Here is a 16,767-nt window from a genome sequence, read left to right as displayed (position 1 = left end):
TCCCCCCCATAAGTGTCACCCACAGATCCCCCCCATAAGTGTCACCCACAGATCCCCCCATAAGTGTCACCCACAGATCCCCCCCATAAGTGTCACCCACAGATCCCCCCCATAAGTGTCACCCACAGATCCCCCCCATAAGTGTCACCCACAGATCCCCCCCATAAGTGTCACCCACAGATCCCCCCCATAAGTGTCACCCACAGATCCCCCCCATAAGTGTCACCCACAGATCCCCCCCATAAGTGTCACCCACAGATCCCCCCCATAAGTGTCACCCACAGATCCCCCCCATAAGTGTCACCCACAGATCCCCCCCATAAGTGTCACCCACAGATCCCCCCCATAAGTGTCACCCACAGATCCCCCCCCATAAGTGTCACCCACAGATCCCCCCCCATAAGTGTCACCCACAGATCCCCCCCCATAAGTGTCACCCACAGATCCCCCCCCATAAGTGTCACCCACAGATCCCCCCCATAAGTGTCACCCACAGATCCCCCCCCATAAGTGTCACCCACAGATCCCCCCCCATAAGTGTCACCCACAGATCCCCCCCATAAGTGTCACCCACAGATCCCCCCCCATAAGTGTCACCCACAGATCCCCCCCCATAAGTGTCACCCACAGATCCCCCCCCATAAGTGTCACCCACAGATCCCCCCCCATAAGTGTCACCCACAGATCCCCCCCCATAAGTGTCACCCACAGATCCCCCCCCATAAGTGTCACCCACAGATCCCCCCCCATAAGTGTCACCCACAGATCCCCCCCCATAAGTGTCACCCACAGATCCCCCCCCATAAGTGTCACCCACAGATCCCCCCCATAAGTGTCACCCACAGATCCCCCCCCATAAGTGTCACCCACAGATCCCCCCCCATAAGTGTCACCCACAGATCCCCCCCCATAAGTGTCACCCACAGATCCCCCCCCATAAGTGTCACCCACAGATCCCCCCCCATAAGTGTCACCCACAGATCCCCCCCCATAAGTGTCACCCACAGATCCCCCCCCATAAGTGTCACCCACAGATCCCCCCCCATAAGTGTCACCCACAGATCCCCCCCCATAAGTGTCACCCACAGATCCCCCCCCCATAAGTGTCACCCACAGATCCCCCCCCATAAGTGTCACCCACAGATCCCCCCCCATAAGTGTCACCCACAGATCCCCCCCCATAAGTGTCACCCACAGATCCCCCCCCATAAGTGTCACCCACAGATCCCCCCCCATAAGTGTCACCCACAGATCCCCCCCCATAAGTGTCACCCACAGATCCCCCCCCATAAGTGTCACCCACAGATCCCCCCCCATAAGTGTCACCCACAGATCCCCCCCCATAAGTGTCACCCACAGATCCCCCCCCATAAGTGTCACCCACAGATCCCCCCCCATAAGTGTCACCCACAGATCCCCCCCCATAAGTGTCACCCACAGATCCCCCCCCATAAGTGTCACCCACAGATCCCCCCCCCATAAGTGTCACCCACAGATCCCCCCCCATAAGTGTCACCCACAGATCCCCCCCCATAAGTGTCACCCACAGATCCCCCCCATAAGTGTCACCCACAGATCCCCCCCCATAAGTGTCACCCACAGATCCCCCCCATAAGTGTCACCCACAGATCCCCCCCCATAAGTGTCACCCACAGATCCCCCCCCATAAGTGTCACCCACAGATCCCCCCCCATAAGTGTCACCCACAGATCCCCCCCCATAAGTGTCACCCACAGATCCCCCCCCCATAAGTGTCACCCACAGATCCCCCCCCATAAGTGTCACCCACAGATCCCCCCCCATAAGTGTCACCCACAGATCCCCCCCCATAAGTGTCACCCACAGATCCCCCCCCCCATAAGTCCGATACAACCGGCCCTTTGAGGATGACCAAACTGCTGATGCGGCCCCCGATGAATTTAAGTTTGACACCCCTGACATAGGGTGTTTTTTTTTTTTTTTTTGTTTTTTTTTTTCTTACCTGTAAAATCCTTTTCTCGCTGAGTTCATTGGGGGACACAGCCCTCACCCCAAAAGTACATTGCTGGCTCTCCTTGATGGGTCCCTCCGGTTCTTGATTCTGACCCATCTCCGGCTTTCTTCCTTTTTATTATTTTTCTGTTGGCTTCTCCTGGCTGCTCCTACTTCTTTTGTACAAACTGATTAGCTCAGTGTCTGTAGGAGGGGTATAGCTGAGAGGAGGAGCTAACACTTTTTGCTTAGTGTCGCCTCCTAGTGGCAGACCCATGGTCTTCTGTGTTCCCCAATGAACTCAGCGAGAAAAGGATTTTACAGGCAAGTACAAAAAATCTAATATTGCTTCCTTTCCTATTAATTTTTCCATCACATGATACACTGCTCCTTTTCATGGTTACGACTAGTGATGAGCGAACTTCTGTTTTAAGTTCGGCGTCTAAAGTTCGGCTTCCGGTTAGCGGAGAATCCCGATATGGATTCCGACTTCCGTTGTGGTCCGTGGTAGCGGAATCAATAATGGCCGATTATTGATTCCGCTACCACGGACCACAACGGAAGTCGGAATCCATATCGGGAACCATATCGGGATTCTCCGCTAACCGGAAGCCGAACTTAAAACAGAAGTTCGCTCATCACTAGTTACGACCACCCTGCAGTCCATCAGTGGCGGTCGTGCCAGCACACTATAGGAAAAAGTGCTGGGACCATGGGAGCGCACACAGGCTAGTGCTTTTTCCTATATTGTGCAAGCACGATCACCACTTCTGGATTGCAGGGTGGTCGTAACCATGGAAACGAGCAGTGTATAATGTGATGGAAAAATTAATCCAGCCAGCAAAGGAGGCAATATGGACAATCACAATACATTAGTAAGTGTCTTGTATTAACTTTCTCTACATGATAAATGCCACTTACTGAAGGGAGAGGACCCCTTTAATGTTTAGTGACTGGTGCTGAGTGTCTGTCTGATCATAATCAATATGATAAGGCAGTGTAAAGCATAGAGGAGGAATAGCGCAGCAGCCTGAGCCTTTAGGACATGTTTTGCACTCTTAGAACTATTCAGAACTACAAAGCGACACAAATAGTAATGAATTATGTGCAGTCACACGACTGGATGAAGAATGAAAGATGCTGGATAGGGTTGCAGTAGGAGTTGTATGCATGTACCTTAATTTTCCAGATAGTTCCACCATTTATTTATTTTCCCCACTTGAAGGTGCTACCTGTGCGACAACCAAGTCGACCACAACAGCTCTGGGCGGCTTCGACAGTTGGTGGACTACATCCAGAAGAAGTCAAAGTTAAATGTCAGAAGTGCAGACAAAGGTTGGTCGATCCCTTATGAGGTCATCAGATGTAATTTCTCTCTGGTAGGTTGCAGTCTGTAAAATTGTTACTGGATTATGGCAGTTTCATGACTACAACTACTCTCTAGGCATGCTAGGAGTGGTAGTTTTAAAGTAGCTACAGGTTAGAGATTGCTGAATAACATCCACATTTATAAATGGGTCTCAGACTGGCGTGAAAGCTTTTCCATAAATTCTCGTAAAAGTGTATTCAAAAAAAAAATAAAAATTAAACACAAATCTCACCTTTTTATGGGGTTGTAAAGGTAGGTGCTCTTAGTATGAAGAACCCCCAAACTCTCAGCTGTGGGTCCAGGGCTAGGTAGTTGTAACTGGATCAGTCCTTGAACTGGGAAATTATTCTGCAAAGGGTTTTATTGGAGCAATTTTTGCATTTTCAAGTATTTTTTATTTTTTTCTTGTTTATTAAAGGGCAAGCAAATCAAGTTATATGCATCTTTGAAAACGCCCCAGAGAAGGAAACGCATCAAACCGAAGACTCAATAAAGTCGACGACTAAGGTGGACAAATTGGTCAGCGCGCTCAATGACGGCAAGGAAGTCACCGTAAAAGGGCTCAGTAATTTGGGGAACACCTGCTTCTTTAACGCTGTCATGCAGGTAGGAATCTTTTGAACTTCAACATTTCTTGTACCTCTAGCTGTGCACTGGGCTGCAGATTCACCCCTACTCATTCAAGGGGTAAAACCTATGACATACCTTATTTTTCAACCTATAAGACGCACCTAGGTTTTAGAGGAGGTCTTTCTTCTTTCTCTTCCCCCGATCCTCTGGTACTAATGAACGCTTCCATAATGGAAGCGCTTATTAGTATTCGCCCCGAAAGATGCTTTTCCATTTTCCCCCCACTTTTGGGGCGAAAAAGTGCGTCTTATGGGGTGAAAAATACGGTAATTGATTTGCTCTATTTCTGAAAAACCTTAGCATGCTTTTTCAGGATTTTCTCCACCACATGTAGATGTTTTCAAAACTCCCCCCATATGCATTGTCTTGTAATTTACTGCAGTGTGTGGATACATCATCATGTAGCGGAAAAACAAAGTAAGGCTAGTTTCACACTAGTGGCGGGGGAGTCCAGCAGGCTGTTCCGGCGGGTGAGCAGCCTGTCGGATCCGTCTTGCCGCTAGTTCACGTGTGCCCCCGGACTGACGCTCCGTCCCCATTGACTATAATGGGGGCGGAGTTCCGACGGCAGCGCACGGCGAGAGGCAGCCGGACTAAAAGTACTGCATGTCGTAGTTTTAGTCCGGCTGCCTCTAGCCGTGCTGCCGCCGGAACTCCGCCCCCGCCCCATTATAGTCAATGGGGACGGAGCGACAGTCTGGGGGCACACGTGACCTAGCGGCAGGATGGATCTGACAGGCTGTTCACCCGCCGGACTCCCCTGCCGCTAATGTGAAAGTACCCTAAGAAATGTGAATTTTGCTGCAGTGAAATTCATGGCTGATTTCTTGCGCTACACGCGACGTAGGCAGCATCCGTGCTGCATTTTTTTATATTTTTTTGGCCCTTTAATTCTACTCTGCAGCCTTAAAAAGCTTAATGCGCTGTACAGACTTGTAGGCTTTTTGTGAGCCCGTACATCGCAAACCCCACCTCTCTATACAGAGCTAAGCAGAGACAGTGTGAACTGAGGGGCCACACTGCTTATCTGAGCACATTTCAGTGATCAGTGAGGGGCTGAGCTTTAAGATATGTCTGGATATATTGGACGAAGTAGTGTTTTTCTGATACCAAGCTTTAAATCCACAAATACGATGGAAACATCAGCACCACTTCAGTTGAAGATTTCGAAGTTCTATCTCCATCTTTGTACGGCTTTAGGAAGACCTTTTGTGTGCAAAAAAGTTGCACACGTGCTATAAAGATGTAAATACATTGCCAAAGATTTAAATCACCTGCATAGACGTAGAGTTAAATGATAAAGTTCTGACTGTCTGAAGCCACCACTAGGTGGCGATCACTGCATACAGCTTACACATTGAAGTGGACAGTAAGACAGTATTCAGTAAGCTCTGTCCCATATGTGTAACATATTGTATTAGGTTTGTCTTTAGTGCTCCTTTAATATTTACATCGAAAAGAATGAGATTGATTTAGTCTTTTATTTCCTATTGAAGAACCTGTCCCAGACGCCTGCATTACGAGAGCTTCTAAATGAAGTGAAACACCCAGGAAGAACCGTAACAGTTCACGTCCCTGACACGCCGCTGGTAAGTGTATCAGTTCATTTACTCCAGTCTTATCAAGAAACCCTGAGTCAAGGCTATGGTACACTGACCGATGTATGATTACACATGCCGACGCACGCTGAATGCGGGAGGAAGGATTCGTTCCTTCCTTATTCAGTCCTATTCATTATCGGCAGCACACCTAGGGATTTGCTGCTGATAATTGGGCATCTTTCACCTCGATGAAAGATTCCCATCACCCGATGAATGAATGTTTTCTCATTCATAGGCTGATTGTCTGCTCGATTATATGAGCCAATTATCAGTAACGAGCATTTGTATGAACGCTTGTCTCCGATAATTGACTCAAAGATTGGGCAGTCTAATGGGGCCTTCAGACTCGCACTAAATAGATTTGGGTACTGTACTAAGCACCGTGGCCCCGTCATTCTGGTAAACACTTGGGAGTCCAGCTAACCCATACCAAGGGCGTTTTTTATGGCCCTGATTCCAGTCTGTTGTGCAGGAAAGTCACTTTTGGGGACAGGGGTTACAAACAAATTAAGTGCCTGATTAGACTGCCTCTTGTGCCTGTGCTACTGTCACTTTCCCTAACACAATGGAAAAGTGATCATGCACACGAATGTATATTTTTGTTCCGTGTCCGTTTCACAAAAAAAACTGAAATCGCTCCGTGTGCATTCCACGTCCGTATGCCCGCATGGCCGTTCCACAAATAAATAGAACATGTCCTATTGTCCTCATGTCCTATTAGGGGCCAGCTGTTTCGTTCCGCAAAATCCGGAATGCACCTGGCCGATGTCCGTGTTCTGCGGATCTGCAATTTGCGGACTGCAAAACATCCAACGGACGTGTGTGAGCCATAAAGGGGCAACCATGAACAGACTCCCCTTTATTTATTGCATACAGTCCATAAGACCTAATGCGTTTGTGTCTCTGATGTGAAAATCTTGTGCTTTCAGTCGTCCCGAGAAGTGAAGCTGGAGCAGCAGCCGGGACCCCTGACTTTGGCCATGTGGCAATTTCTCACTGAGATGCAGGAGACTAAAAAGGGGGTTGTGACCCCTAAAGAGCTCTTCTCTCAGGTCTGTAAAAAGTGAGTATGTACCAGGAATGGTATTTGTCCAGCTAAAATAATGCATGACCCGGAGAAAGAAATGTCTGAGCAGTCATCGGGTTTAGTCGTCTGTCCAACTGAGTTATTACGGTGCATGAAAACCTGTAATTACAGTGCCCGAAGAAATCGGAAGCAGGCTTTTCAGAGACCCTGAATGGCACAGAAATCTGTGTTACACTTCGCATTCTAATGCCTTGTTCATGAGAACTTGGGTTCCCGAGTGCCCTGTGTAAAAGGAGCAGTAGTGCACATGGGTGTCCACCGCCCCATTCACTTCTTGGGACTGCCAAGTGCAGTACTTGGCTATATCTGTCAGTCCCTTAGAAAGGAGCAGTGATCATCCATGCGCACTACTGACCGCGTTCTCGGGATCTCTGCCCGCCCCAGCATCTGAGTGTTCACACACATTCTATAATTGTCACAATAAATCTGAAATGAAAAATAAAGCAACTTTCTTTACTGCTTGCAGCTTTTTATTCAGACTGTGATGGACAACAAACGCATTATGTATAGTGTTTTTCCCCTAGCATTTTTTTTTCTTCTAAATTTTTATTAGAATTTTTAATGACTACCTATTGCGAGGTCAGATATAATGGAGTTAATAAGTTTGCAAATCAGTACCGTATTTTTCACCCTTTAAGACTCACCTGTCCTTAAGGTGCACCTAGGTTTTAGAGGAGGAAAATAAGAAATAAATATTTTCATCAGAGCCCCAGTCAGACCCCCAATGTTAATCAGACCTCAGCTCAACACCCCCCCCCCCCCCCCAATGTTCATAAGATCATAAGACCCCCAATCAGACCTCAGATCAGACCTCCAATGTGAATATAACCCCCCAAGCAGACCTTAGGTCAGACCCCCGGGCTCAGAGCAGACATTAAAAAACAATTAACATTTACCTTACCGCCCCTCACATCCAGTTCAGCCTGCCGAGCGCTATGCTGTGGCCTGATGCGCACAGCGTGAGGTCACAGAGCACCGACTTCCTCGCACTGTGCACAGTCACAGCACAGCCTCATAAGACACACTGATATTTTCCTTCTACTTTGGGAGGGAAAAAGTGCGTCTTATAGGGCGAAAAATACGGTACATCGCTTTTAAGATGCCAGCAGTAAGGAAAGGAAGTTAGGCAGATCTTCTGAGCTTTTCTTTTGCATGGACTAAGAAAACGAATGTAGAGCTGGACTTTTTTATATTCGCTCCCTGTATATTGCCCTGTATGAGCAGTGGTGTGTGCGTTGTGTTCACTTCTAGGGCACTACGGTTCAGAGGCTACCAGCAGCAGGACAGCCAGGAACTGCTCCGCTATCTGCTTGATGGGATTAGAGGAGAGGAGATCCTGGTATGCATCAGCCTTCGGTTACTAGACTGGCCTTGGGGCAGAGTAAGACTGGTAATGCCTACCTTTGCTGCAGGGATGGCAACCTGCGGCTTTCCAGCTGTTGCAAAACTACAACTCCCAGCATGTCCAGACTGCCTACAGAAGGGCATGGTGGGAGTTTTTGTTTTACAACTATAGGTTGGCCATCCCTGCTCTGCTGTGTATATTTGCATTCTGATAGTAGATTTCATGTTTCCCCTCTGTCATACTCTTCTGAGGGTCCATTCACATATTCTGGGTTAGACGTGGATTCCTTGCTGAAATCTGCAACAGAAACGGCTCACAGTCCACACTGAATGCAAGTGAATGGGATTTGTTTTCACCTCCTTTACATGAATTGTCTGCTCCTACTTTTGGGCCTGCAGCATTCAAATTGAAAATCGGCTGCAGAATTTGCCGCTGTGTGAACTAGTAGTTAGTGTTTCAAGTAGCTTATAGTTTAGCAGTTTGTGGGTTATTAGTTGTATCCAGAGAGGACAGCTTGGCGGAGACTCTTTTTGTCCTCACATTGTTCCTTTTTTTTTTTTTTTTTTGGCAGAGAGTCTCTTCGGCACTTTCCAAGACCTTACAGGATGATTCAGACACGATGGATGAGGAGGAAGTTAAAAAGCTTGTTAAAGGTACAGCCCACGTTTTATGTGCACAGAATCGCTTTTGCTGTTATGATGTGTATAATGTAGCTGCCGTAGTGAACGGTTTAAAGGATAACTGTCACGTTTAGACCCTAATTTCAATTTTCATATATGTAGTTACTAATGACATGATATTCCAGAATCAGTTACTATTAGACTGACTTACCCCATATTTAATAAGATTCAGCTCTTAGCAACCAGTCTGCATAAAACTGCAATTTCACTATTCAGTTAAGATGGCCGCCACTGCCCTCACCCTGAGGCTAATCCCGCCTGCCCTTACTAGCCAGTAACAATAGCCCCCCAAAAGTGTCAGTAACCAGAGCCCTCCCCCCTAAAGGGTTAATCTCCTGCAGCACAAAGGGGTCCTCTTACCACATCTTGCTTTCATTTATACACTGAGCAGATGGCAGATCTCTCTTCCCTGGTCTGCGCTGCTTCCACTCTGCATTCTCCAGCTCTGCTGAGTGAGGGAGCGTCTGCCAAGCGCAGGGACAGGGAGAAGTGCACACAGCCCAGGCACTGTTATCAGCTGCTGGGGAGGACCTGGCTTTAATCATTTACTTACAGTCCCTGGCTCTGTTTCCTGTCCTGAGTTTGGTACAGTGTGTCGGTGCAGAAATAATTAGGCGTATAGGCTGTTAACAGAGGGTTGTCTACAACGAGTGCAATTGTAGCAAACCCTCAGCTGAGCGTATTAAGTCTATAGTGGATGTAAACAGCAATGTGACCTTGCACGCTGCGTGCTTCTGCGTCCTCCGTCTGGACCATGCCTAGCAACCCTATTTTAAGCAGAGGTAAAAGCAGGCAGTACAGGGAACAAAACTGTGGAATTAAGGGGTAATTGAATACACAGTGAAAAGTTGAAATAGGGCCACCAAGGAGATATTAATCACCACAATCCAATACTCAAAGTATAACTGTCAAATATTTTTTATTTTCTTTAAGTGCAGGGGCGGACAGGTCATGGAACCTACAGGGCCCTCCTCACTGTCGCTGGCCGGTTGCATAGTGGTTTGATGTTCTCAGCGTTAATTAACACTGGGGGCATCATGTACTTGTGTACGGCTGCAGGTGCTCTCCGGAATTCAATTGTATAGCTGTACAGCTGAATACTGCAGCGGGGCATGGGACATAGGCCTCTCAGGCTGCAGGTTGGAAGACACCTGTGACCTACACCGCCATTTGGCGCACTATAGGGTTCATTGCTAGGGAAGTCCAGGCAGCATGCTGAAAGTAGGTCTAGCTTGTTGCTGTGGTCTGTATTTCACCTCCTAAGGCCCCCTAGTTTGTGCCGCACTGTGGTATTGCTGACCCCGCTTATTTGTCTTGGCCCTGCCTACTTCTGTTGCCCGGTCTTCTGTTGATTTGTCCCTGCCTACAAATGGGGGGGCACGTTTAGGTCATGTCTTTTATTTTTCTTTCTGGGCCACTTTAAGTTTTCAGGTCGTCCCTGTAAAGTCACACATTTTAGATCAACACTTTTGTTTTCTGTACTGGCCGCTCTTGTTTCTTGGATCAGGGTACGATTGCACCCAGCTTTCTAGATTCCTGTATGTTGCATGTGCGCTTGGCAGCTGAAGGCATCTGTGTTGGTCCCATGTTCATATGTGCCCACGTTGCTGAGAAAATTGTTTTAATATATGTAAATGAGCCTCTAAGAGCAACGGGGGGCGTTACCGTTACTCCTAGAGGCGCTGCTTTCTCTGCAACTGCTGTGCCCTCTGCACCTTGATTGACAGAGGCGGGCACATATAAACATGGGACCAACACAGGTGCCTTCAAAGCACATGTAACAGGTCAGCCAGTGTCATAGGAACAAAACTGCTGACAGATGCCCTTTTAAGTGGTGTGAATTCACATACACAGCAGCAATGTCAGCTCTGTGCTCCTGAATGGTGTTTTGTTCAGAATTTTCCTGGATTTCTGCAAGCACCACATAAATGGTCAGTTGTCTGCAACAAATCTGCCACATGTGAGTTTTACTGTATGGATAAATGTCTATCACTGCTGTCGTAACACTGGGCACAGGTACCATTAGGGGGTCTAAGAAGCTGGATGACTTCCCCATTGTAAGGTTTAATGGTAGCTAGCTTTTCACCCAGAAACAGATATATCTAAAATGACAGTGCTTGGAGTCATAGTCTGAATCCTGTTTTGTAGCTTCAGTTTTACTGATGAAAATTTCTTACTTCTTGGATCATTTAGAGTGTGAGAAAAGAAGATCCATCCCCAATTTTGTGGACCGCTTATTCGGAGGCGAACTAACGAGTACGATAATGTGTGAGACCTGCTGCACGGTATGTTCAGTGTGACGCCTTGTGCTTCACCCACAAAATGCATAGTGAAATTGGCTTAGGCTTTTCTCTGTAGGGAGGGGGAGCAACCAAAGTAGTCTTCTTTCTCATTCGTATGATTGGGGGGGGGGGGGGGCACAGAAGACCATGGGTATAGCTTCTGCCACTAGAAGGCGACACTAAGCAAAAAAAGTGTTGGCTCCTCCCCTCAGCTATATCCCTCCTGCAGACACTGAGCTAATCAGTTTTAGCTTAGTGTCTGTAGGAGGCAGACATGTTTTCCTTCAGGTCTGCCAAAGATTTATTATTTTATTTTTTCCGATCAAACTACAGACTGCCTCCAACCACCTGTTTTCCCCACACTTGAGGGGGGAGACCAGTGGGTCCTCAAGCCTGCTCATTCCCCACCACTGGAAGACAAGGAGGAACAGCGGATCTCAAATCCTCTGTTACCTGCCATCTACAGTGTCACTTTGCTGCTACTTCCAGAAGTCGCCCCCTCCCCCCTGTTACCGTTGTAGCCACCCGGCGGTACCTCATGTCACAATGTAGGCGGAGGGGATAAACACCAGAATGACAACAGAAGGAAAATGACCAGGAACTAGGCCTCAAGGCTAAGAAAAGGGAACAGGAGACAACGTAGGAAACCCTAAACCTAACCCTGACTCCTGTCAGTATGAATAGACCCTGAAGGTGGGAATATTCATACACCAAAAAACCTAGGCCTTAGTAACCCTGAAAAGCCCTAGGAGTAGTGACGGGGTCTGAGACTACTGGTTCCTTCCCAGATGAACAAACCAGCGTCTCTCTGAGGCCTAGTAAACAACGAGCAATGGAGAACAGCAAAATACAAGAGAAGTACACTTATCTTAAATAGAAAATGGATGAGCGGGAACTCAAATGAGAACACACCAACTCTTCCAACTCCAGGCAGATAATATCAACCGCATGAATCCAGACTAAATAGAGAGCAGTAATGACCACAAGCTGCACCTGGGATAAGAGGTGTGGTCATTACCAACAACAACACTGCAACAAGTGAAAACAGAGAGACTGTCAGATAACCTCACGTGCCGCCAGTCTCTTTTAACCTTCTACGGGTAACCTCCGGACACCAAGGACTGACCTTATCCGGATGAGCCCTGTGAAAGGCTTTCACAAGGCAACTGGCATTAACGTCGGCTGCAGGAACCTACATTCTCTCCCCTGGACCCGTTACCCTTCCAGTGAACGAGATTAGGGCTGCAGCTAACGATTATTTGAATAATCGATTAGTTGCCGATTAATTTCTACGATTAATCGGGAAAAACGACAAAATTACAAAACAAAGAGGTTTATATGATCTTACTTAAAAAATTATGTTCAAAGGCCATATTAAAACAAATTGTGGACGACACTATTATGGGGAGGATCTGTGGATGGCACTGTTATGGGGAGGGGGATCTGTGGATGGCACTGTTATGGAGGGTGGGATCTGTGGATGGCGCTGTTATGGAGGGTGGGATCTGTGGATGGCGCTGTTATGGAGAGGGGGATCTGTGGGTGGCGCTGTTATGGAGAGGGGGATCTGTGGGTGGCGCTGTTATGGAGAGGGGGATCTGTGGGTGGCGCCGTTATGGAGAGGGGGATCTGTGGGTGGCGCCGTTATGGAGAGGGGGATCTGTGGGTGGCGCCGTTATGGAGAGGGGGATCTGTGGGTGGCGCCGTTATGGAGAGGGGGATCTGTGGGTGGCGCCGTTATGGAGAGGGGGATCTGTGGGTGGCGCCGTTATGGAGAGGGGGATCTGTGGGTGGCGCCGTTATGGAGAGGGGGATCTGTGGGTGGCGCCGTTATGGAGAGGGGGATCTGTGGGTGGCGCCGTTATGGAGAGGGGGATCTGTGGGTGGCGCCGTTATGGAGAGGGGGATATGTGCACTGTTATGGGCATAACAGTGCACAGATCCCTTTCCCCATAGCAGTGTCATAGACAGATCCTCCCTCTCCCCATAACAGCCCCGGCCCCGCTGCTTAGTCGGACTAATCACTGCATCTTTATTTTACCTTTTACAATGACGCTCCGGTAACAACTAACAGGCAGAGCGGACGCGGCGTAACGTCACTTACTCACGTGACGCACCTGCTCCGCCCACTTAATGAATGAATGAGGCGGAGCAGGTGCGTCACATGAGTAAGTGACGTTACGCCGCGTCCGCTCTGCCTGTTAGTTGTTACCGGAGCGTCATTGTAAAAGGTAAAATAAAGATGCAGTGATTAGTCCGCCCGCATAGCAACGAATCGGCGATTATTCGATGACTGGATTCGTCGACAACGAATCCAGTTATCGATTATAATCGATTACATCGATTAATCGTTGCAGCCCTAAACGAGATACTGAAGGGATCTACGGAGAATTCGTGAGTCCACTATCCTGGCGATCTGAAATTCTCAGCGGGAGGCACGGAGAACGGTTCAGCAGGTTCGAAATATCTGTTCGGCAATGATTTGTGGAAAACATTATGAATTTTTAAAGCCTGCGGAAGTTCAAGCCGAAAGGCTACCGGATTAATAATGGCACAGATCTTATATGGACCAATAAACCTTGGCCCCAACTTCCAAGAGGGTACCTCCAACTTAATGTTTCTTGTGGACAGCCACACAGAATCACCCACTCTCAGGTCCGGACCATTTATACGTCTCTTGTCAGCCATACGTTTATACTTTTTGCCAATTTTTTTTTTTATTATTTTTAATTTGTCGCCAAATAGATGACAAGAAAGAGGATAGTGTGCTCAATCTGTCTGTTCGACTGAGGGTGAAAGGCTGAAGAGAAGGACAATTGTACCCCCAGGCGAGTACAGAACGCCTTCCAGAATCTGGAAACTAACGGAGTCCCCCTATCAGACACCACATCAGAGGGGATACCATGTAGCTTTACGATGTTATCGACAAACACTTGTGCGAGAGTTTTAGCATTAGGTAGACCTGATAATGCTATAAAGTGCAACATCTTGCTGAAGCGATCAACAACCACCTGAATCACAGTTTTCCCTGAGGAATTAGGCAAATCTGTGATAAAGTCCATGGATAATTGAGTCCAAGGTCGGGACGGGATAGAAAAGGGAAGTAGAGATCCGGAAGGCTGAGTATGTGTCACCTTGGCACGTGCACAAGTCTCACAAGCTGACACATAGCCCTCAACACATTTGCGCAACCCCGGCTACCAGAATCTACGAGAAGTAAGATCGACCATGGATCTGCTCCCAGGGTGTCCTGCAAGAACTGTACGGTGATGTTCATAGAACACCTTGTGCCGTAGTTCCGAAGGAACAAACGACTTTCCCGGAGGACAGAAATCTGGTGCATCTCCCTGGACCTCCAACACCTCCTCCTCAAGTTCAGCATAAAGGGCGGATATTACAACCTCTTCAGCTAATATCGGGCCAGGATCTTCTGAATTACCCCCCAGGAAAGCTACGTGACAAAGCATCGGCCTTGACGTTCTTAACCCCAGGGCGATAGGTGACAACGAAATTTAATCTGGTAAAAAAAAACGACCATCTGGCCTGCCTTGGGTTCAGACGTTTAGCCCACTCCAGGTAAGCCAGATTTTTGTAATCGGTAATTATCCTAATAGGATCAATCGCTCTTTCCAACCAATGACGCCATTCCTCAAAAGCCAACTTAATTGCCAGCAACTCTCTATTACCTACGTCATAATTTATTTCAGCAGTTGAGAGCTTTTTAGAGAAGAAAGCACATGGGACGTGACTTTTTCAAGATCCATACGAAAACCTGAAGATGAGAGTAGGTAATGCAGGAATTGCACTTCCGGAACCGCAAATACACACTTCTCCATCTTGGCATACAGTTTGTTCTCTTAGGATCTGTAATACTTGTCTCACGTGATCCTGATGCGTCTCCATGTCAGGAGAATAAATTAGAATATCATAAAGATACACCACCACAAACCTGCCCACCAGATGATGAAAGATGTCATTGATGAAATGTTTAAAAACCGCAGGAGCATTGGTCAACCCAAAAGGCATGACTACATTCTCAAAATGACCTTCAGGGGTATTAAAGGCCATCTTCCATTCGTCTCCCTCCTTGATCCTTACCAGATTATATGCCCGAACAAATCCGGGATCAAAGGAAGGGGATAAGGATCACGGACAGTAATGCGATTTAAGCTCACGGAAGTCCAAACGTGGTCTAAGATTTCCGTCCTTTTTCTTAACAAAGAAGAACCCTGCAGCCACTGGTGATTTGGATGGTCTAATATGACCTTTATCCAAACTCTCGGTGATATACTCTTGCATGGCTACTCTTTCGGGTTCAAAAAGATTATACAACCGAGACTTTGGCAACCTAGCTCTGGGAATAAGGTTGACTGGGCAATCATACTCCCGATATGGAGGTAACTCCTGGTCTTCACTTTCAGAGAATACATCAGAAAAATCTGAAATAAACGAAGGTACCGCTTTAGTGGTTACAACAGAAAGCGACAGGCTAAGGCCCCTTTCACACTAGCGTTGTTGGATTCCGGCAGGCAGTTCCGTTGCCGGAGCTGCCTGCTGGATCCGGAAATCCGTATGCAAACGGATATCATTTATTTATGGATCCGGGTGCGTCTGACAAATGCATTAAAATACCGGATCCGTCTCTCCGGTGTCATCTGGAAAAACAGATCCAGTATTTATTTTTTTCATTCACATTTTTAAAGGTCTGCGCATGCGCAGACCGGATCCATCAATGCAGCACTGTTTATGCTGTATCCGGCACTAATACATTTCAATGGAAATGAATGCCGAATCCAGCATTCCGGCAAGTGTTCCGGAATTTTGGCCGCTGCAGTATTTTCTCCGGCCAAATACCGTAAAAGGAACGGAAGACATCCTGATGCATACTGAACGGAATGCTCTCCATTTAGAATGTATTAGGACCAAACTGATGCAGTTTTTTTTCGGTATTGAGCCCCTAGGACGGAGCTCAATACTGGAAAACTTTAACGCCAGTGTGAAAGTAGCCTAAGACAGCTGTCTATACAATAATCGCTCCAATCAAGAATCCGTCTCTCTTGCCAATCGATGGTAGGATTATGTTTGCTTAACCATGGCAAACCTAGCACCAAGGGAGCAGGCAGACCCTCCAGCACAAAACACTAAATGGATTCTTGATGAAAACCCACCTTTAAACGAATGTCCGGCACCATTTGTGGCAAACATTTCTGTGTGAGTGGAGCGGAATCAATTGCAAACACCAAAATATTTTTGTCTAAAGCACTTGTTGTCAACCTATGCATATGAACGAACTGACCATCAACTAGGTTAACCCCTGCCTCACTGTCAATAAATACTTAAATTCCCACAGTTTTGGAGTCTAGCGCCACCTTGGCAGGCGGGAGAAATCGTGTACTACCGGCAAATGACAAAAGTAAATTCTCAGATTCCCCACCCACACCACCAAGAGTGAGATGAGGACTAAACACATTTTATTTTTTTATTTTATTTTTCACCTTGACTCTTAACATAAGGACATACGTTAACAAAATGTCCCCCTTTTCCACAGAAAAAGCAGAGTCTCTTCTTAAGCCTAAAGTTCTTATCCCCAGGTCCAGGGGTATCTTCCCCCCCCCCCCAGCTGCATTGGCTCATCACCAGACATGTGCTCAAGTGTCTCTCTACCCAAAGTGTCGGAGGCCGCTCCCCTATATGATAGTACGTCCTGAGTGTGAGGAACCTTAGATCTCTCCCTCAGGCGTCTATCAATACGTACAGCAAGAGACATGGCCGCCAAATTAGTTTATAAGTCTCTACTCACAA

The 16,767-nt window shown here is 47.4% G+C and overlaps 1 protein-coding gene across 2 annotated transcripts in view; it reads left to right on the top strand.

Moving 5' to 3' along the window:
- Positions 1-16,767, top strand: part of USP16 (ubiquitin specific peptidase 16) — a 46,009-nt gene that overhangs the window by 15,182 nt on the left and 14,060 nt on the right. For both annotated transcript variants that reach the window (XM_044284413.1, XM_044284414.1), the window contains 7 exons: positions 3,197-3,306; positions 3,759-3,946; positions 5,467-5,559; positions 6,501-6,634; positions 7,910-7,997; positions 8,575-8,656; positions 10,877-10,968. In XM_044284413.1, coding sequence (XP_044140348.1) covers positions 3,197-3,306; positions 3,759-3,946; positions 5,467-5,559; positions 6,501-6,634; positions 7,910-7,997; positions 8,575-8,656; positions 10,877-10,968 — 787 coding nt within the window. The remainder of the gene's footprint in view (positions 1-3,196; positions 3,307-3,758; positions 3,947-5,466; positions 5,560-6,500; positions 6,635-7,909; positions 7,998-8,574; positions 8,657-10,876; positions 10,969-16,767) is intronic.

This window comes from Bufo gargarizans, chromosome 3 (assembly GCF_014858855.1).
Source record: "Bufo gargarizans isolate SCDJY-AF-19 chromosome 3, ASM1485885v1, whole genome shotgun sequence".
Lineage (NCBI taxonomy): Eukaryota > Metazoa > Chordata > Amphibia > Anura > Bufonidae > Bufo > Bufo gargarizans.
The sequence above is the reverse complement of the archived record's forward strand: the minus strand, read 5'-3'. Positions and strand labels throughout refer to the sequence as shown.